Source organism: Engystomops pustulosus, chromosome 3 (genome assembly GCF_040894005.1).
Source record: "Engystomops pustulosus chromosome 3, aEngPut4.maternal, whole genome shotgun sequence".
Lineage (NCBI taxonomy): Eukaryota > Metazoa > Chordata > Amphibia > Anura > Leptodactylidae > Engystomops > Engystomops pustulosus.
In genome coordinates, this window is record NC_092413.1 from 141,184,653 (window position 1) to 141,201,665 (window position 17,013).

Consider the following 17,013-nt stretch of genomic DNA (forward strand, 5'->3'; position numbering starts at 1 on the left):
TCAATCATTTTTTCTGTAAAATTGCTCCGGTCACATAAAAGTTCTCACACAGAATTTAGTATGTATGTGTCTTATCTTACCTTAGAAAGAACACATACTATACTAAAAGGGATATACTTACTATCCAATTTATGTGTGCTAGCATTCACTGTGGTGGTAGTGATGGGAATGGACATTGCAGCCTCTCAAGGATTATATAATATGGCATGAAATTGTGTTCGATTGCTTTCATGAGAAACTGGAGAACTCTGATGTTGACACAAATGTGCTATAACAGATCCCTTAACATTGTACAAGCAAGAGAATTGCCCACAAGAATCCTCTAGGTCATACATTGGCAAAACCATTACATCGCTTATACAACAGTCTTCAATATGCAGGCTGCATACACAATTTACCTATCCATGGTTCCATGATAGTACTATGTCTTATAGATTAGGACATACACTTAGTATATTTATTATATATATATATATATATATATATATATATATATATATATATATATATATATATATATTGTGGGGTATTGCTCAGGTATAAGCTAGGTAGCGGTCGCAGACAGAGGGAAAGAGACAGTTCTCAGTTCAGTTCAGTGTTTATTCACACCACAAAACAAATGGAACAAAAATCCAGCATTGTCTTCATGCTTGTTTAAAACATAAACATACAGACCAGGCTTGGCCTTCTCACCCAGTAGCAGGGTCTTCACAAATAGTCCAAATTGTTGGTGTATGTTCACACCTTGCAGCAGCTGCTGCATAGCACTTAGTCCATTTAAAGTCCAAAACAGCCAACCTGTCCTCCATAGACAGGACACGTGTTTGCTCTTGGAACAAGCTTCTCCCTCCGAGACTAGAGCTCACTCCACTCTCTTGTGCACACTTCCAGCTCAGCTTTGTTAGCTGGAACACCCTGAAAACCCGGTTTGGACCGGTGCTTGAAGTTTGGTCCGGTGCTTGATTTCAGCTTGCTGCATTACTCTGAGCAACACAAGCTGAGAGGATAATACCTCCCATCCAGCAACAAACCCCTGACTGTGTCACATACCCCCTCCCTTTGTTCAACCTTGAGGGGATGAACACTCGCCAGACAGTGCACCCGGGACAGGGCATCTGCATTCCCCTGTAGCCGGCCTGCTCTGTGTTCCACTGTGAATTTGAAGTTCTGTAGAGACAAGAACCATCTGGTGACCCGAGCATTCCTCTCCTTGGCCTGGCTCATCCACTTGAGAGGTGAATGGTCAGTCACCAGTCGGAACTTCCTCCCCAACAGATAATAGCGGAGAGACTCGAGTGCCCACTTGATGGCTAGGCACTCCCTCTCCACTATACTGTACCTGGTTTCGGCTGGGGTGAGCTTGCGACTCAGGAACCCAACAGGATGCTCTTCCCCATTAATTTCCTGAGATAGTACAGCACCGAGGCCCACTTCAGAGGCATCGGTCTGTACTACAAACTCCCTCTTGAAGTCGGGTGTCACCAGGACTGGTGACCCGCACAAGGCCGACTTCAAAGCGGAAAAAGCCTTCTCCGCTTGGTCATTCCAGCGAACCATCACTGTCTTACGTCCCTTCAGGAGCCCTGTCAATGGAGCCGCTACAGTAGCAAAATGGGGAATAAATCTCATATAATACCCCACCATCCCCAGGAATGACTTTATTTGCCTGGTGGTGACAGGCCGTGGCCAACTCCGTATTGCCTCTACCTTATTCATCTGGGGTTTGATGACTCCACGCCCAATGATATAGCCTAAGTACCGTGCCTCCTCTAGCCCTATGGCACATTTCTTTGGGTTAGCAGTTAGCCCGGCCCTACGGAGGGAGTCTACTACAGCCTGCACTTTTGCCAGATGACTCTCCCAGTCAGCACTGAAAATGACAATATCATCGAGGTACGCTGACGCGTAACGCCGATGTGGACGAAGCACAATGTCCATTAAACGCTGGAACGTGGCCGGGGCGCCATGCAGGCCAAAGGGTAACACTTTATACTGAAATAGTCCCTCAGGTGTGATAAAGGCAGTTTTCTCCTTGGCAGCCTCCGTCAAGGGCACTTGCCAGTACCCTTTAGTGAGGTCCAAGGTAGAAAAATACCTGGCCTGTCCTAAGCGCTCAATTAGCTCGTCCACCCGGGGCATGGGATAAGCATCAAATTTGGACACTTCGTTCAGTTTACGAAAATCGTTACAGAAACGTAGCGTCCCATCTGGTTTGGGTATCAAAACTATTGGGCTTGCCCACTCACTTCTTGACTCTTCAATTACGTCCAGCCGCAGCATCAACTGTACTTCCTCCGTGATGGCTTGTCGCCGAGCTTCGGGCACCCGGTACGGCTTTAGCCGGACTTTTGCCTGGGGCTCCGTGACAATGTCATGTTGGATTACGGAAGTACGTCCAGGGAGGTCAGAGAACACGTCCGTGTTCCGACTAATGAACTCCTTGGCCTCTTGAGCCTGTTTAGGGGAAAGGCTGTCAGCAATGCGCACTGTGGCAGCCGCTTCCCCGGGAACAGTTGGAGGTACTGGTTTCCCTTCCCCTAAACATACCGGCTGCGGGGTGCTCCCAACGCAGGTCTCCCTATCTCTCCAAGGCTTTAGCAAATTGACATGGTAGACCTGCTCTGGCTTCCGCCGCCCTGGCTGATGTACCTTGTAATTTACATTGCTTACTTTTTCCAGAATTTCGTAAGGGCCTTGCCACCTTGCGAGGAACTTACTGTCTACCGTTGGTACTAAAACCAAGACTCTGTCTCCTGGGTTAAAGCTCCGTACCTTAGCTACTCTATTGTAGACCTGACTCTGGGCTCGCTGAGCCGCCTCCATATGTTCCCTGACAAGGGGCAACACTGTCTCCATCCGCTCCTGCATCTTAGTGACATATTCAATGACACTCTTATGCGGAGTGGGCTGTTGCTCCCATGCCTCTTTGGCCACGTCCAGCAAACCTCGGGGATGTCTGCCATATAGTAATTCAAAGGGCGAGAACCCAGTAGAGGCCTGGGGCACCTCTCGCACTGCGAACATAAGATAGGGCAGAAGCAGATCCCAGTCCCTTCCATCCTTGGACACTGCTCTTTTCAGCATATTTTTCAAAGTTTGATTAAATCTCTCCACCAGGCCGTCTGTTTGGGGGTGGTAAACTGAAGTCCTTAACTGTTTAATCCCCAGCAACTTGCAGAGTTCCTTCATGACCTTCGACATGAAGGGAGTCCCCTGGTCTGTCAGAATCTCCTTAGGTATCCCAACCCTTGAAAACATCTCCATTAACTCCTTAGCTATAAGTTTGGCAGAGGTATGACGCAGTGGCACTGCTTCTGGATACCGGGTTGCGTAGTCAAGGACAACTAAAATATGTTGGTGACCCCTAGCAGATTTAGGTACTGGACCCACAAGGTCCATGGCAATTCTCTCAAAAGGTACCTCGATAATTGGGAGGGGTACTAGGGGACTGCGGAAGTGCTGCTGGGGGCTAGTTATTTGACAGGTCGGACAGGACTTACAAAACTCTTCCACCTCTTTGAACACACTGGGCCAGTAAAATCGCTGCAGTATACGGTCCTGGGTTTTCTGCGGCCCAAGGTGTCCACCTAAAACATGTTGGTGAGCAAGATCCAGTACCATCCTACGATATGCCTGAGGCACTATTAATTGTTCAACATTCTCACCCCGTAGTTGGGTGACCCGATACAGTAAATTATGGTGAACCACAAAACGAGGAAAAACTGCCTCAGCTCCTGGTTGTTGTGGCTCACCTTCAACCATTAACACATTCCCCCAGGCTCGGGACAGAGTCTGGTCCCGGAGTTGCGCCGTACCAAAATTGTCACCAGAGACGTTTAAGTCTGACAATTCAGGGCCTGGCGGCAAGTCCTCTACTTCCCCAACCATTACATTCATTGGTAGTGTCTCCCCATCATCCACCGAAGTGGCGGTCACCCCTACCGCTGGCCCTTCCGCCTCGGGTTCCCAAGGTTCTGGTTCTAGGTCTGGAACATGACCTTCAGCTATTGCTCTCCCTGACCCCTGGGGACTGACATGCAGTAACGATGGCCATAGTGCAGAGAATAATGGAAAGTCTCTTCCTATAATTAGGTCATAGGGCAGATTTGATGCTACTGCCACCTCGTGGACTTTCCTCCCAGCAGGTGTTTTTATGACCACCAGTGCGGTTGGATAATCTTTTAAGTCTCCATGAATACACAATACTCGAACCTTGCGACTAGTGAACTGAGAGGGTAGCGCCAGGGTATCCCGTACTATGGTCACTAGGCTCCCTGAGTCAAGTAGTGCATTAGCCCTGCACCCATCAACGGACACTGGGCACATGGGAGGTGCCCTATCTGCATCCAGGACGTCAGCGGTACATACAGGCCATGCATAGAAGGAAGTACGGCGAGCGTACCCACAGTCCATAGGTTCGGAGGTCAAGGGGCAATTTGCAGCCACATGTCCCAGGACATGACAGCGCCAACAGCGGAGTGTGGGGACCTCACGAATCTTTGTGGAACGTTGTTTGGACATCGTTGGGGAGCTACTCCCAGCAGAAGGTCGGGGCTTTTCCTCAGTCACTGCAAGTGGGGGTGAGGGACGGGGTGGCTTACGTGTAGGGGTACAGTCCCGCACAAAGTCCTGGGTGGCTATGTAACGTTCCACCAGACCAACCAGCTGGTCTAAATTACCTGGGTCACCTTGACCTACCCAGCGCTGAATGGCAACCGGCAGAGTGCGCACAAAACGGTCTAGCACCACCCTCTCCACTATTTGGGCTGGGGTTAAAGTCTCAGGCTGAAGCCACCTTTTTACCAGGTGCAGTAGGTCATAAGCTTGAGACCTGGCAGCTCGGGATTCCACAAACCCCCACTGATATACACGTTGGGCCCGCACATAAACATTGACCCCCATGCGTGCCAGGATCTCACCTTTCAACTTCTTGTAGTCCAGGGCATCCTCCTGAGTGAGGTCAAAATATGCCTTTAACGCATCGCCAGTCAGGAACGGGGCCACCACTTCAGCCCACTGGTCAGGCTGCAGCCCCTCACGCTCTGCCGTTCTCTCGAACACCGCCAGGAAGGCCTCTACGTCATCCTCCGCTGTCAGCTTTCTCAGCGCAGTTCGGACTCTCTCTCTGGCCGCAGGCTGTAGCTGGGTCACCACTGTTGGAGTCTCACGCAGCGCCTTTATTTGTTGTAGCAGTAAGTCGTTAGTCTGTTGCTGGGCCTGCATAGCCTCAGAGTGTGCCATCTGCTGTTGAACATTAGCTTGCACAAGTTGTTTAATCAGCTCCTCCATCTTGTCCGGTGATGCTAGCTGAAACTTTGCAGGTTTAATCCACGACATGCAATGGTGCCCAGGAAAAAAAAAAAAAAAAAAAAAAAAAGAACTCCGGTTTTGCACCACCCTCACTGCGTTTTGCCCGCTCCAAGCCACCAATTGTGGGGTATTGCTCAGGTATAAGCTAGGTAGCGGTCGCAGACAGAGGGAAAGAGACAGTTCTCAGTTCAGTTCAGTGTTTATTCACACCACAAAACAAATGGAACAAAAATCCAGCATTGTCTTCATGCTTGTTTAAAACATAAACATACAGACCAGGCTTGGCCTTCTCACCCAGTAGCAGGGTCTTCACAAATAGTCCAAATTGTTGGTGTATGTTCACACCTTGCAGCAGCTGCTGCATAGCACTTAGTCCATTTAAAGTCCAAAACAGCCAACCTGTCCTCCATAGACAGGACACGTGTTTGCTCTTGGAACAAGCTTCTCCCTCCGAGACTAGAGCTCACTCCACTCTCTTGTGCACACTTCCAGCTCAGCTTTGTTAGCTGGAACACCCTGAAAACCCGGTTTGGACCGGTGCTTGAAGTTTGGTCCGGTGCTTGATTTCAGCTTGCTGCATTACTCTGAGCAACACAAGCTGAGAGGATAATACCTCCCATCCAGCAACAAACCCCTGACTGTGTCACAATATATATCTATATATATATATATATATAGATATATATATCTATATATATCTATATATATATATATATACACTCACCGGCCACTTTATTAGGTACAGCTGTCCAACTGCTCGTTAACACTTAATTTCTAATCAGCCAATCACATGGCGGCAACTCAGTGCATTTAGGCATGTAGACATGGTCAAGACAATCTCCTGCAGTTCAAACCGATCATCAGTATGGGGAAGAAAGGTGATTTGAGTGCCTTTGAACGTGGCATGGTTGTTGGTACCAGAAGGACTGGTATGAGTATTTCAGAAACTGCTGATCTACTGGGATTTTCACGCACAACCATCTCTAGGGTTTACAGAGAATGGTCCGCAAAAAGAAAAAACATCCAGTGAGCGGCAGTTCTGTGGGCGGAAATGCCTCGTTGATGCCAGAGGTCAGAGGAGAATGGGCAGACTGGTTCAAGCTGATAGAAAGGCAACAGTGACTCAAATCACCACACATTACAACCAAGGTAGGCAGAAGAGCATCTCTGAACGCACAGTATATCGAACTTTGAGGCAGATGGGCTACAGCAGCAGAAGACCACACTGGGTGCCACTCCTTTCAGCTAAGAACAGGAAACTGAGGCTACAATTTGCACAAGCTCATCGAAATTGGACAGTAGAAGATTGGAAAAACGTTGCCTGGTCTGATGAATCTCGATTTCTGCTGCGACATTCGGATGGTAGGGTCAGAATTTGGGGTCAACAACATGAAAGCATGGATCCATCCTGCCTTGTATCAACGGTTCAGGCTGGTGGTGGTGATGTCATGGTGCGGGGAATATTTTCTTGGCACTCTTTGGGCCCCTTGGTACCAATTGAGCATCGTTGCAAAGCCACAGCCTACCTGAGTATTGTTGCTGACCATGTCCATCCCTTTATGACCACAATGTACCCAACATCTGATGGCTACTTTCAGCAGGATAATGCGCCATGTCATAAAGCTGGAATCATCTCAGACTGGTTTCTTGATCATGACAATGAGTTCACTGAACTCAAATGGCCTCCACCAGATCTCAATCCAGTAGAGCATCTTTGGGATGTGGTGGAACGGGAGATTCGCATCATGGATGTGCAGCCGACAAATCTGCGGCAACTGTGTGATGCCATCATGTCAATATGGACCAAAATCTCTGAGGAATGCTTCCAGCACCTTGTTGAATCTATGCCACGAAGAATTGAGGCAGTTCTGAAGGCAAAAGGGGGTCCAACCCGTTACTAGCATGGTGTACCTAATAAAGTGGCCAGTGAGTGTATATATATATATATATATATATATATATAAATATATATATATATATACATATACAGGCGGTCCCCTACTTAAGGACACCCGACTTACAGATGACCCATTATTACAGACAGACCCCTCTGCCCACTGTGATCTCTGGATGCTTTACTATAGTCCCAGATTGCAATAATCAGCTTAAAAGTGTCTGTAATGAAGCTTTATTGATAATCCTTGGTCCCATTACAGCAAAAAATTTTGAAACTCGAATTGTCACTGGGGGGAAAAAAATTGTCTGGAAATACAATTATAAAGTATACAGTTTTGACTTACATACAAATTCAACTTAAGAACAAACCTATCCTATCTTGCACGTAACCCGGGGACTGCCTGTATATATATCAATTGTTTCCTATGTCATTCTTTGCAGTAAGAGTTTATCAAAGTAGATGGGAAGTTAGTTTCACATAAGTGCTTATTTTAAAGCCACATAAAAGATACACCCTGAGAACCTTAGTACTTGCAACAAATGTATTATGTTAGGCTTTGTACTCCCATAACACTGTTACTTTTATAAATCCTTGCTGTCTGCTGCTTCCACCAGTGGGTCCAATCCATATACAGCCTAATAAAGCTACTGTTCAAGCAGTCGCCACAGTACACAGCTGTAAACTGATTGGACTCCCTAATGGGGGCAGCAGGCAGCAAAGTAACAGTCTAGTGGAGAAGTGCATTTAACACTATCTTCCGGCTCTCGGATCCATTTATGTATTCATTTCTGCAGTAACTTATATTTATTCCCTGCTTTGTGTTTCTAAAATTGTCTCTGGCTATCACTTCAATTTATTTCATCTGTTGACTTTATTTTTCAGCTTATGAATTGCAAAATTGTCCAGACCCTCATCCATTTAAGAATGGCTACATCATTAATTCTGATTATAGCGTGGGACAATCAATAACTTTTGAATGTTATCCAGGATATGTTCTGATAGGACATGCTGTTCTCACTTGCCAGCATGGTATTAATAGAAATTGGAACTATCCTTTTCCAAGATGTGAAGGTAAGTGCATTATCCTAAGAGCATGTTTGCCAATGACTTTGTGTTTAAGCTTCTTAGTGAATAATATTTTTAAAAGGAGAAATATTAATTAATACTGGGTCTAAAAGTATAGAGTGCTGACATTGTAATTCAAGCACAGAAAGTCAATCTTCTTACCCGCAGATCTTCCAAGTGCATTGTTCCACCTGTATAAATAACAATGCTCTCCTAACCAGCAATTATTTATCCTTGTGGAGATTAACATTACAACTTGCACCTTCTCTCTCTGGAGACAACTAAATATGATGCCATAAACAGGGCTATTTGCCGTGTGATTCATTAGCCCCAATGTTTCATTATTATGGAAGTATTCAGCAGTTTCTCATAGTGCAATGATTGTGTCTGCGTTTTATGCTTCACAAAACCTTTGTTGCTAAGGTTAATAATCTGAAGCAAAAGTAGTCAATAACTTTGTAGTCATGAAAAAAGACCCACAATAATGCTCATTTTATAGCGCTCAGCTTAATTGAACTGTAACACACTGTACCTTCATTTAAACAAAACTAATGACTACATTAATTATTCCTAAAGTGAAGCACCAGCCTTTTTAGACGAAGGTAAAACAGGATGTTGCCTTTTGCATTTCACTTTCATTCCACCTTTTTTAGATTGTTAATTAGAGGAGCAAATTTTGTGATGTTTATGAAACTATATTAAGTTTCTTACAATAATATCCGTCCCTGCAGTGATTAATGGCTTCAGTAATGGCAATAATTGCAATCACAATTAAAAATGTTCATGTATTAGTAACTTCAAAGTGGAATTACAGCTCAGGGCTACAAAATGATAGGGATAGTGGGTGTCTTTAGTGCTTTCTGCCTTTTTATCTCTATTCCGTTATCTGTGACTGCAAGGTACAAGGCACGAGGATGGTGGCATGACACAGTCAGGTTTACTCAATGATAGGGGTACTTACAGGACCTGTCAAATAGCTCTGATCAATCTATCCCTCTTAGGAGAGGTGACTGGATTAATGTCTTTTCACTCACTTATTGATGTATATATTACTGGAGAGCTGAGAGGGAAGCCTGCACTGCAGATTCTGCCCCTGCCTTTACGGGATCAAATTGCTTCTTAACTTGTTCAGCTGCATGAATGCATAAAATATTCACTACTTTTTTAATATTCCGCAAGATTCATTTTTTAAAATAATCACATTATCCTTAAAATGCATTAAAGGCGACCTTTGCACTAGGCAAATTGGCATATTTTAGTTTCTACTTTTGTATGAATAAGTTAAGCAGGAGTTCCCAGTTGATATTGTGTCCCTACATATTCTTTCAATGTCTGAGTTTAGTGTCTAAAACCAGAAGTAAAGGGACATACACTATGACAAGTGAAATGGTAACAACCATGTATGAATATATTTCAATAGATTAAATTAGAACAGTATAAAACACAGTTATGAGAAAGATGTGCCACAATTATATGGAGAATATAATATTTTATAGTATAGACCTGTCAGGATTGGTGACATATGTTTTTTTAGAAAGATTATGATTTCCTAACAACTGGAAACATAAAATAATGACGGTTCTGTTGATCATAGATAGTTAGCTATGTTTTTTCTTTTTGAGAACATTAAGTCAGTTTTATGTACTGGGCCCAGGGAAAAGTTTTTGCTGGGGATCTCTAATTCAGCCTCCTATATCATGGCACAGAATGATAGACTGCTGTCTTTCTATATAGGCGGCACGATTTTGGTGACCATAGCTGCTCATAGGTTAACCCAAAAACAAATGTCCTTCTGGCTTTCTGTTGTTTTACATGTTTTAGGCTTGTACTATGACTAGGAGAACTTGTACTCCTGAAACACGTAAGCCAACAGATAGTTGCATGGATATGTTTTTAGAAAAATATGATTTAAAGAATGATGTGATCATTTATTTTCTGCTTTGGAAACACTTTGGAGGCTGAACAGGTCTCCCACAGCACCTATAGGATGCAATATAAAAGTCTGTTTGACCCACATTGCGCCTACATTGTAAGATTGGAGGGGTGAGCTCAATTGATTCTTCTAATGCATAGATACTTGCAGTTTTATATCAATCTGACTGCTATACTTTCTGATGTACAGTATTTATTCTGTTGATATGGATGTTACGCATATTGTCTAGTGATTTGGTGTGTTTTTATTTCAGCACCTTGTGGATACAATGTATCATCAGAAAATGGAACCATTTATTCACCAAGATTTCCAGATGAATATCCCAATTCTAAGGACTGTGCTTGGCTCATTTCTGTCCTACAGGGTCATGGGGTTTATATTAACTTTACTTTACTTCAGACCGAACCAGTGAATGATTACATTGCAGTATGGTATGTGACCCATCGTAAATAAATTGCTTTTAAATTGATTATTTTTTCCTTGAGTCTGCAACTATGTAATGGATGTGGGACTGCAGCTTGACATTTTTAAGAAGTAAAATAATAACACATAAGGTCAAAACATGAATTCGGAAAACAAATCAATTTTTATAGATACATGCATAGCACACATTAAATAAGTAATCAATCATCAACATTTTACTTCTCTGGAACTCTCACATCTTATTAAACATTTTCTAGCAAAGATGGCTAATATAGTATGAAATGCCGTACAGTTAGTATGAGAACTGCATTTCTCATGTCACCATATTGATTGCTCTAGGCAGAGTTAGAGGCATTTTACCAATGACGAAAATGAGCAGAATTGTGAAATAACACATTTAAACCTAACATATGGTATAGTGCACATAGTGGAAGGAAAAATCATAATTCTTCATGATTTATATGATCAGGTTACGAATAATTTAACAAGACTTTGCATAAGCAATTGGTAGATTGTACTACTGTGTATTTATGTTGATTTCTATAGATTGTGTTTTGGTTTTTTATTTTTTATTTTTTTTGTTTTTGTTTTTAATGTGGAATTATTTAGCACAATCTAACCTGTTCTGTGAACATTAGCATGGACACAAATGTCTTGTTTTATTAGTGTCTACGTAAATAGTCAATAGGAGGAATCTATTAAGCTCCCTGTAGCACAATTGGGACATAAAAAGTCTTCTCATGCTTCTCAATGCTACTTGCATTTTTCTTTATATTGACACAAACACAATACTGTGCTATGATGATATGTGAATTTAACTGTGCTAGTCAACCTTTTGATACTGAAACCCATCCTGATCGTGTCACATCATGCAGGATATAAACATTCTTTTTATCAAAAACAGTGCAAACTGCACAAGAGTGCAGAGCGTGCCAGATTCATGAAATGTGATGCACGTACTTCATGAATCTGGCGCCCCCTACACTGCTCTAGCAGAATGCACCAACTTTTTTTGGTGCACCTTTAACATAGAGTGTGCAACACAAATCTGATTCTGAATTCATGATCTAACTGTGTACCTGAACTCCTCTTTTTGTTGCATCAGGCGTAGAGCAGCTGCAACACAAATGTGTCTCGGACTCTTTATAAATACATGTGCAAGCAGTTTGAACATTCTTTGTAGATCAAAGTCTGACAGAAAACAGACTTTCTTCAATAATTAAAACCTCCCATTCACATCGCCAGGACTTCTCCTCAGCTGCACCTATTTTTGGAATGCACTACCTTGATCTATCAGGCTAATACCTAACTACCAAAATTTAAAGCAAACCCTAAAAACTCATTATTTCAGGCAGGTCTGTCATATTCTTTAACTGCATGTAAATTTCACTTTCTTTTTTCAAATTCTCCACTGATTTATCCTCCTGTAGCTGGTGACTGGTTGATTCATCATTATTTATCTGTTTATTTTTTTTTTATCCTAAAGAATGCCTGAACCATCGTACTGTCATGGGAGCTCCCATATCTTGGGTCATGGGCTCACCCGTGTGCCCTCATACTCGCTGGCGCAATGTCCATGCTTCTTACCTGTCCCCGCTCCTGATCTTGGTCCTCGAGCCATGCGCACGCATCACCGTCTCCCTGGGCACATGTACGCCAGCTTCAGAAAATTTTAAGGGACAGCGCTCCGTTAACTGGCGCTGTCCATTTCTCAGAATTCTAGAGAAAGCTGCCCTAGAGAAAGCTTTGTCTCATGCCCTGTGCTTTTATTGTGATTTCCCGTTGTGACCTCAGTACCGTTCCTGTCTTCGCTTCTCTGCTGCCTACCTTGATCTATTGCTATGTCCCCGACTCTGATCCTGTGCTGCCTATCCTGACCGCCCGACTGTCCCCGATTACGATTCTGCTTAACATCTCTCTACCTCGCCTTTGCTGCCACCGCGGACAAAGTTCCACATGTGGTATGACCTTGTGATACCACGCCGCAGCAAGACCAACCCCCTTTGCGGCGGTCTTTGGTGAAAACTGGGTACCACTTAGATTCTGGTCCCAGGTGTCGGCTTTGTCTGTGGTGGTCCAGTGGGTCCACTACCCCTGAAGCCTGACACGTATAAGTCACTTCTGTTTCACCCTTCACTCTCATAGATTGTAAACTTTGGCAAACCGGGCCCTCACTTCAATTAATAATTCTAATTAAATTTGATTATATTATTAGTCTGTAAAGCCTTGTTTTATTTGTATAGGTACGCTGTGATCTAGAGTGGCTAGACCACAAGTGCTGCACATGTAACACTATATTAAGTTATCATAAAAAAGGCTAAATAAACCATGCTGTGCAATTTATCCTTAGTTTACACCCCACAATATGTAAACCATATAAAGAAAAATACCAAGTCGCTTATAGGTATGGGCTACTTCACTAAAGTAAATAACTATTATTAATGACAGAATCAGATCTTCCAATACAGAAAATGAACTAATACTAACCCTGTAGTCTTTAGAAAAAACACAGCATCATTGAACTTGTACAAAGTATTTTATTGTTCTATAAGGATATTATGGATATTATAGATTTTCCATTGTGCAGATTGCTTTATAGAAGAATACAGGGATTTCATTTGTAACACGGTCACAATCTTCTGTAAAGTAATATACAAGACATTTTATTCAGACATTCACTGTCAAACTTTGACTCAGGTGGTCAAAAGACTTCAGAGAAAGCAATTAAAGGCCATGGGTTAAATGGTTTTCAGCAACCCCTTGCTAATCCCTGATGTACTTGAACACATATCACTAAAGAATAAAAATAATTTAAAATTCAGACATTGTTGCCTACAAAGACAACATGAAATGAATTTTTGATTCTGTCATAGGTCACCAGAATGACAACATAGAACTTTTATTGAATGGTGCTTTTTTAATGTAATCACTAGATACAATGTACAGAATTATGCTCATCCTTGGACAGTTATACAAATGACCCAAAAATATAATAATTTCAACATACTACATGTAATTTTTGATACAAGATAGACTTTTTATCACTTTTATTTTAATTTTAGGGATGGAGTTGACCAAAATTCCCCACAGCTAGGAGTCTTCAGTGGAAATACAGCTCTTGAAACAGCATATAGCACATCCAATCAAGTACTTATCAAGTTTCACAGTGACTTTTCAACTGGAGGATTCTTTGTCTTGAATTTTCACGGTATGTAAAAAAATACGTGTGCCCTCACATGATACTTGTTTGTGCAAAATTATGTAAAAATTGAAATTCATTTAGCGAAAAAGTATTAATCAACTAAATCTATACAGTATGTAAACATAGTATGCCCTTTCTGTCTAAATGGTCCAGCATAGAATGCTAAAATCACATAAAATGCAGATCAACTATAGCAGAAGCTTAGCTGCTTATGGGTTCAATATTCTACAGTAGTATAAGAATATTTTAAAATATTGACAACATTTTAAATGTTTTACCATAAATGCAACATATTATCATGCCTACATGTCTAATGTATATGCAAATTTACACCTGCTCTTTTCCTTGCAGCTTATCCATTAAAAAAATGTCCCCCACCGGCAGTTGTTTCAGAAGCCGATATAATTTCAGATGGTGATGACTTTGAAATAGGTATTGCAACTTATTCTCCTATATTTCATGTTCTGTTTATTTGATTTAATAACAGTAACCTCCTAACAGTAGCTCCTAAAAATTACCAGTAAATCACAATAAATAAGGACCTTTTTCTCTATAAATTGTACAAACCATTGAATTAGTAGAGTAATTTAATCAGTTTCTTATTTCTTATCTATGAAATGTAAATTGGGGGAACTAGAATGTAGATTGAAGAAGTAGGATTACAAGATCAAATTTGATAAGGGGTTGTCTGTTCTTTTTATATATTACCATGGAGACATTTGCAGAGCTAATGTTCATAGGCTCAAAAGAACAGAATATTTCAGTTTCAAATGAAAGGTATGGTAATATCTAACTTTTGAAATAAAACAAGGTTTACTTTAATTGGAGCCTCATTTGATTGTATTTCCATTTTAGGTGACTTTGTGAAATACAAGTGCCATCAAGGGTTTACCTTAGTAGGAAATGACATTCTGACATGCAAATTGGTTACTCAACTCCAGTTTGAGGGTTCCTTACCAACTTGTGAAGGTAAATATTTTATTTCACAGTAGCATAGTTACTAAGGTATTTTTTATATGCACAGTTTTTCAATTGTATATACATTTTTATGCATGTCATTTGTATTAATAGTAAATAGTAAAATTAGTGAGTTGTCGATAAGAAAGTTTTTGTAAACAATTAAATAACACATCAAGGGTTATCCCCTCTATTGTTTAATCTATCAACAGAGTAGATAGATAAGATTGTTGCTTTTTTTCTAAACCACATGCATCAAGTTTTAGCAATACTGGAAGATTTTGGCATTGTGGTGGGATATAGGATTTGTACTTTGGCCTAGTTGGCATCAATCTTCAATGTATTTTTGCCATACTCTGGACCACCCCTGTATAATAAAGGATTAATTGGTTGGACTCAACGAACTGATGTTTTTTTCCAACCTTATTTACTAGATCCCATTATTGTTTATAGTGATCAAGCAGACAGGTGGAGGATTAGGAAACATCAGTTTGTGAAAGAGGGATTGTTAAACACATATGATTATTAACAATTAAATCACACATTTTCATATTCATTAGAAACTTACAACCACCTAAAAATTGTTAACCTAAGCTACTTTTCAATCTGCAAAATTAAAATCCATAACATATCTGCATAACACAATGGTTTAGCTGCTATAATTTTTTATAATATTTTTGGATTTAAGATCATACCTCAACTTATATTGGAAAATCCTGAAGGAATTTAACTATACAGGCAGTCCCCAGGTTACGTACAAGAAAGGTTCTTTGGGTTTGTTCTTAAGCTGAATTTATATGTAAGTCATAACTGTAAATTTTATAATTGTAACCCTAGCCAGAATTTTTTTTTGTTTTTTTGTGACAATTGGATTTTAAAAATGTTGGATTGTCATAACAACCAGGATTAACAATATAGCTTAATTGCAGACACCTTTCATAACTTTTAAAGCTGTTTATTGTAGCCTAAGGCTAAAGTGCAGTAAACTACCAACATCCAGAGGTCCGTTTTTAACTAGGAGTTGTCTGTAAGTCGGGTGTCCTTAAGAAGGGGACCGCCTCTATATAGGACTTTTTTCAAAGGGACATGAGCTATAAAAGAAGGTTACAATGTTTGTTACTGAGTAAACATACAGTGGTGTACATGGTAAATTGACCATTCCTAACCTAACATACTGAACAGTTTACATATGTTTTATAATTACTGGTGTAGTAAAAAATATACAGACTATACTGTTAGATACTATACTTTAGTTAAAAAAGAAAGGATTTATATTCATAGTGGTCTGACAAATGCAAAACAGAGGCTCCTTTGGCACATCCTGTATCCATGGGATGCCAATGGGTTCATTCTGCAGGATGTACAGCAGCAAGTGTATTGTAAAACATCTATGTTTTCATACTGGTAGTATAAATTATTATTACCAAGTAGACATTTACCCTTCATTTAATTCATCTGCCTTAGGCCTATTGCCCATAAGAGAGTTTGATATATGCATCTCATAAACTGATACTAAACTGACGTGCGCAGTTCAGTTGTGGTTAATGAGCATTTGGTCCAGACGGTCCAGTCAGCACACGATGCAAGTTTGATGCGAGTTACAAAAAAAACTGCTTCTGAACTGTCTTTCAGCTGCCATGTGCTATAACCAAAAGCATTATGTAAAGAAAGTGAGAGATTTACTGGACTGTGAGACTTTTATGCACAAAAATTGGGGACTTTTTTTTGTAAATTGCATCCTGTACACCAGGGAGTATTGTTAGACTAACTGGCACAGGTGTAATTTAACACAAGGTGAATCCACCTAAGACAAATTGGACTAAGGAATTTGACAAAAAAAGAAACTAGACAACTAGAAAACTAGAAAGAGAGAAGATAAATATCCCCCATAGTTTTTACATATGAAATGTCAGGTAGTTACAGCATGTCATGAAGCAATCCAGTGGTGAGGAACAGTGAATCTAGGGGGTTGGGAGCCCAGATTGGAAAACCCCTTTAAAATCTGTGAGTTCAATTTTAATGTTCATTAGCCGCTTATGTAGATGTAAAAAGATGATTGTTGGATTGTACATTTTGTAGGAACACAAGAAAACATATTTGCACACGTGAATTACAAATTTGAAAACTCACGAGAATTGTTAAGGCAGACTGAAAATTGCACATATAAATATTAAAAAGTATGGTTATTTTAGCTTAACAATGAATCCACAGAGTGTAACCAAAATT

The 17,013-nt window shown here is 41.0% G+C and overlaps 1 protein-coding gene across 3 annotated transcripts in view; it reads left to right on the forward strand.

Moving 5' to 3' along the window:
• Positions 1 to 17,013, forward strand: part of CSMD1 (CUB and Sushi multiple domains 1) — a 1,135,715-nt gene that overhangs the window by 944,063 nt on the left and 174,639 nt on the right. For all 3 annotated transcript variants that reach the window (XM_072142316.1, XM_072142317.1, XM_072142318.1), the window contains 5 exons: positions 8,090 to 8,278; positions 10,459 to 10,636; positions 13,691 to 13,836; positions 14,182 to 14,262; positions 14,686 to 14,799. In XM_072142316.1, the coding sequence (XP_071998417.1) occupies positions 8,090 to 8,278; positions 10,459 to 10,636; positions 13,691 to 13,836; positions 14,182 to 14,262; positions 14,686 to 14,799 (708 nt within the window). The remainder of the gene's footprint in view (positions 1 to 8,089; positions 8,279 to 10,458; positions 10,637 to 13,690; positions 13,837 to 14,181; positions 14,263 to 14,685; positions 14,800 to 17,013) is intronic.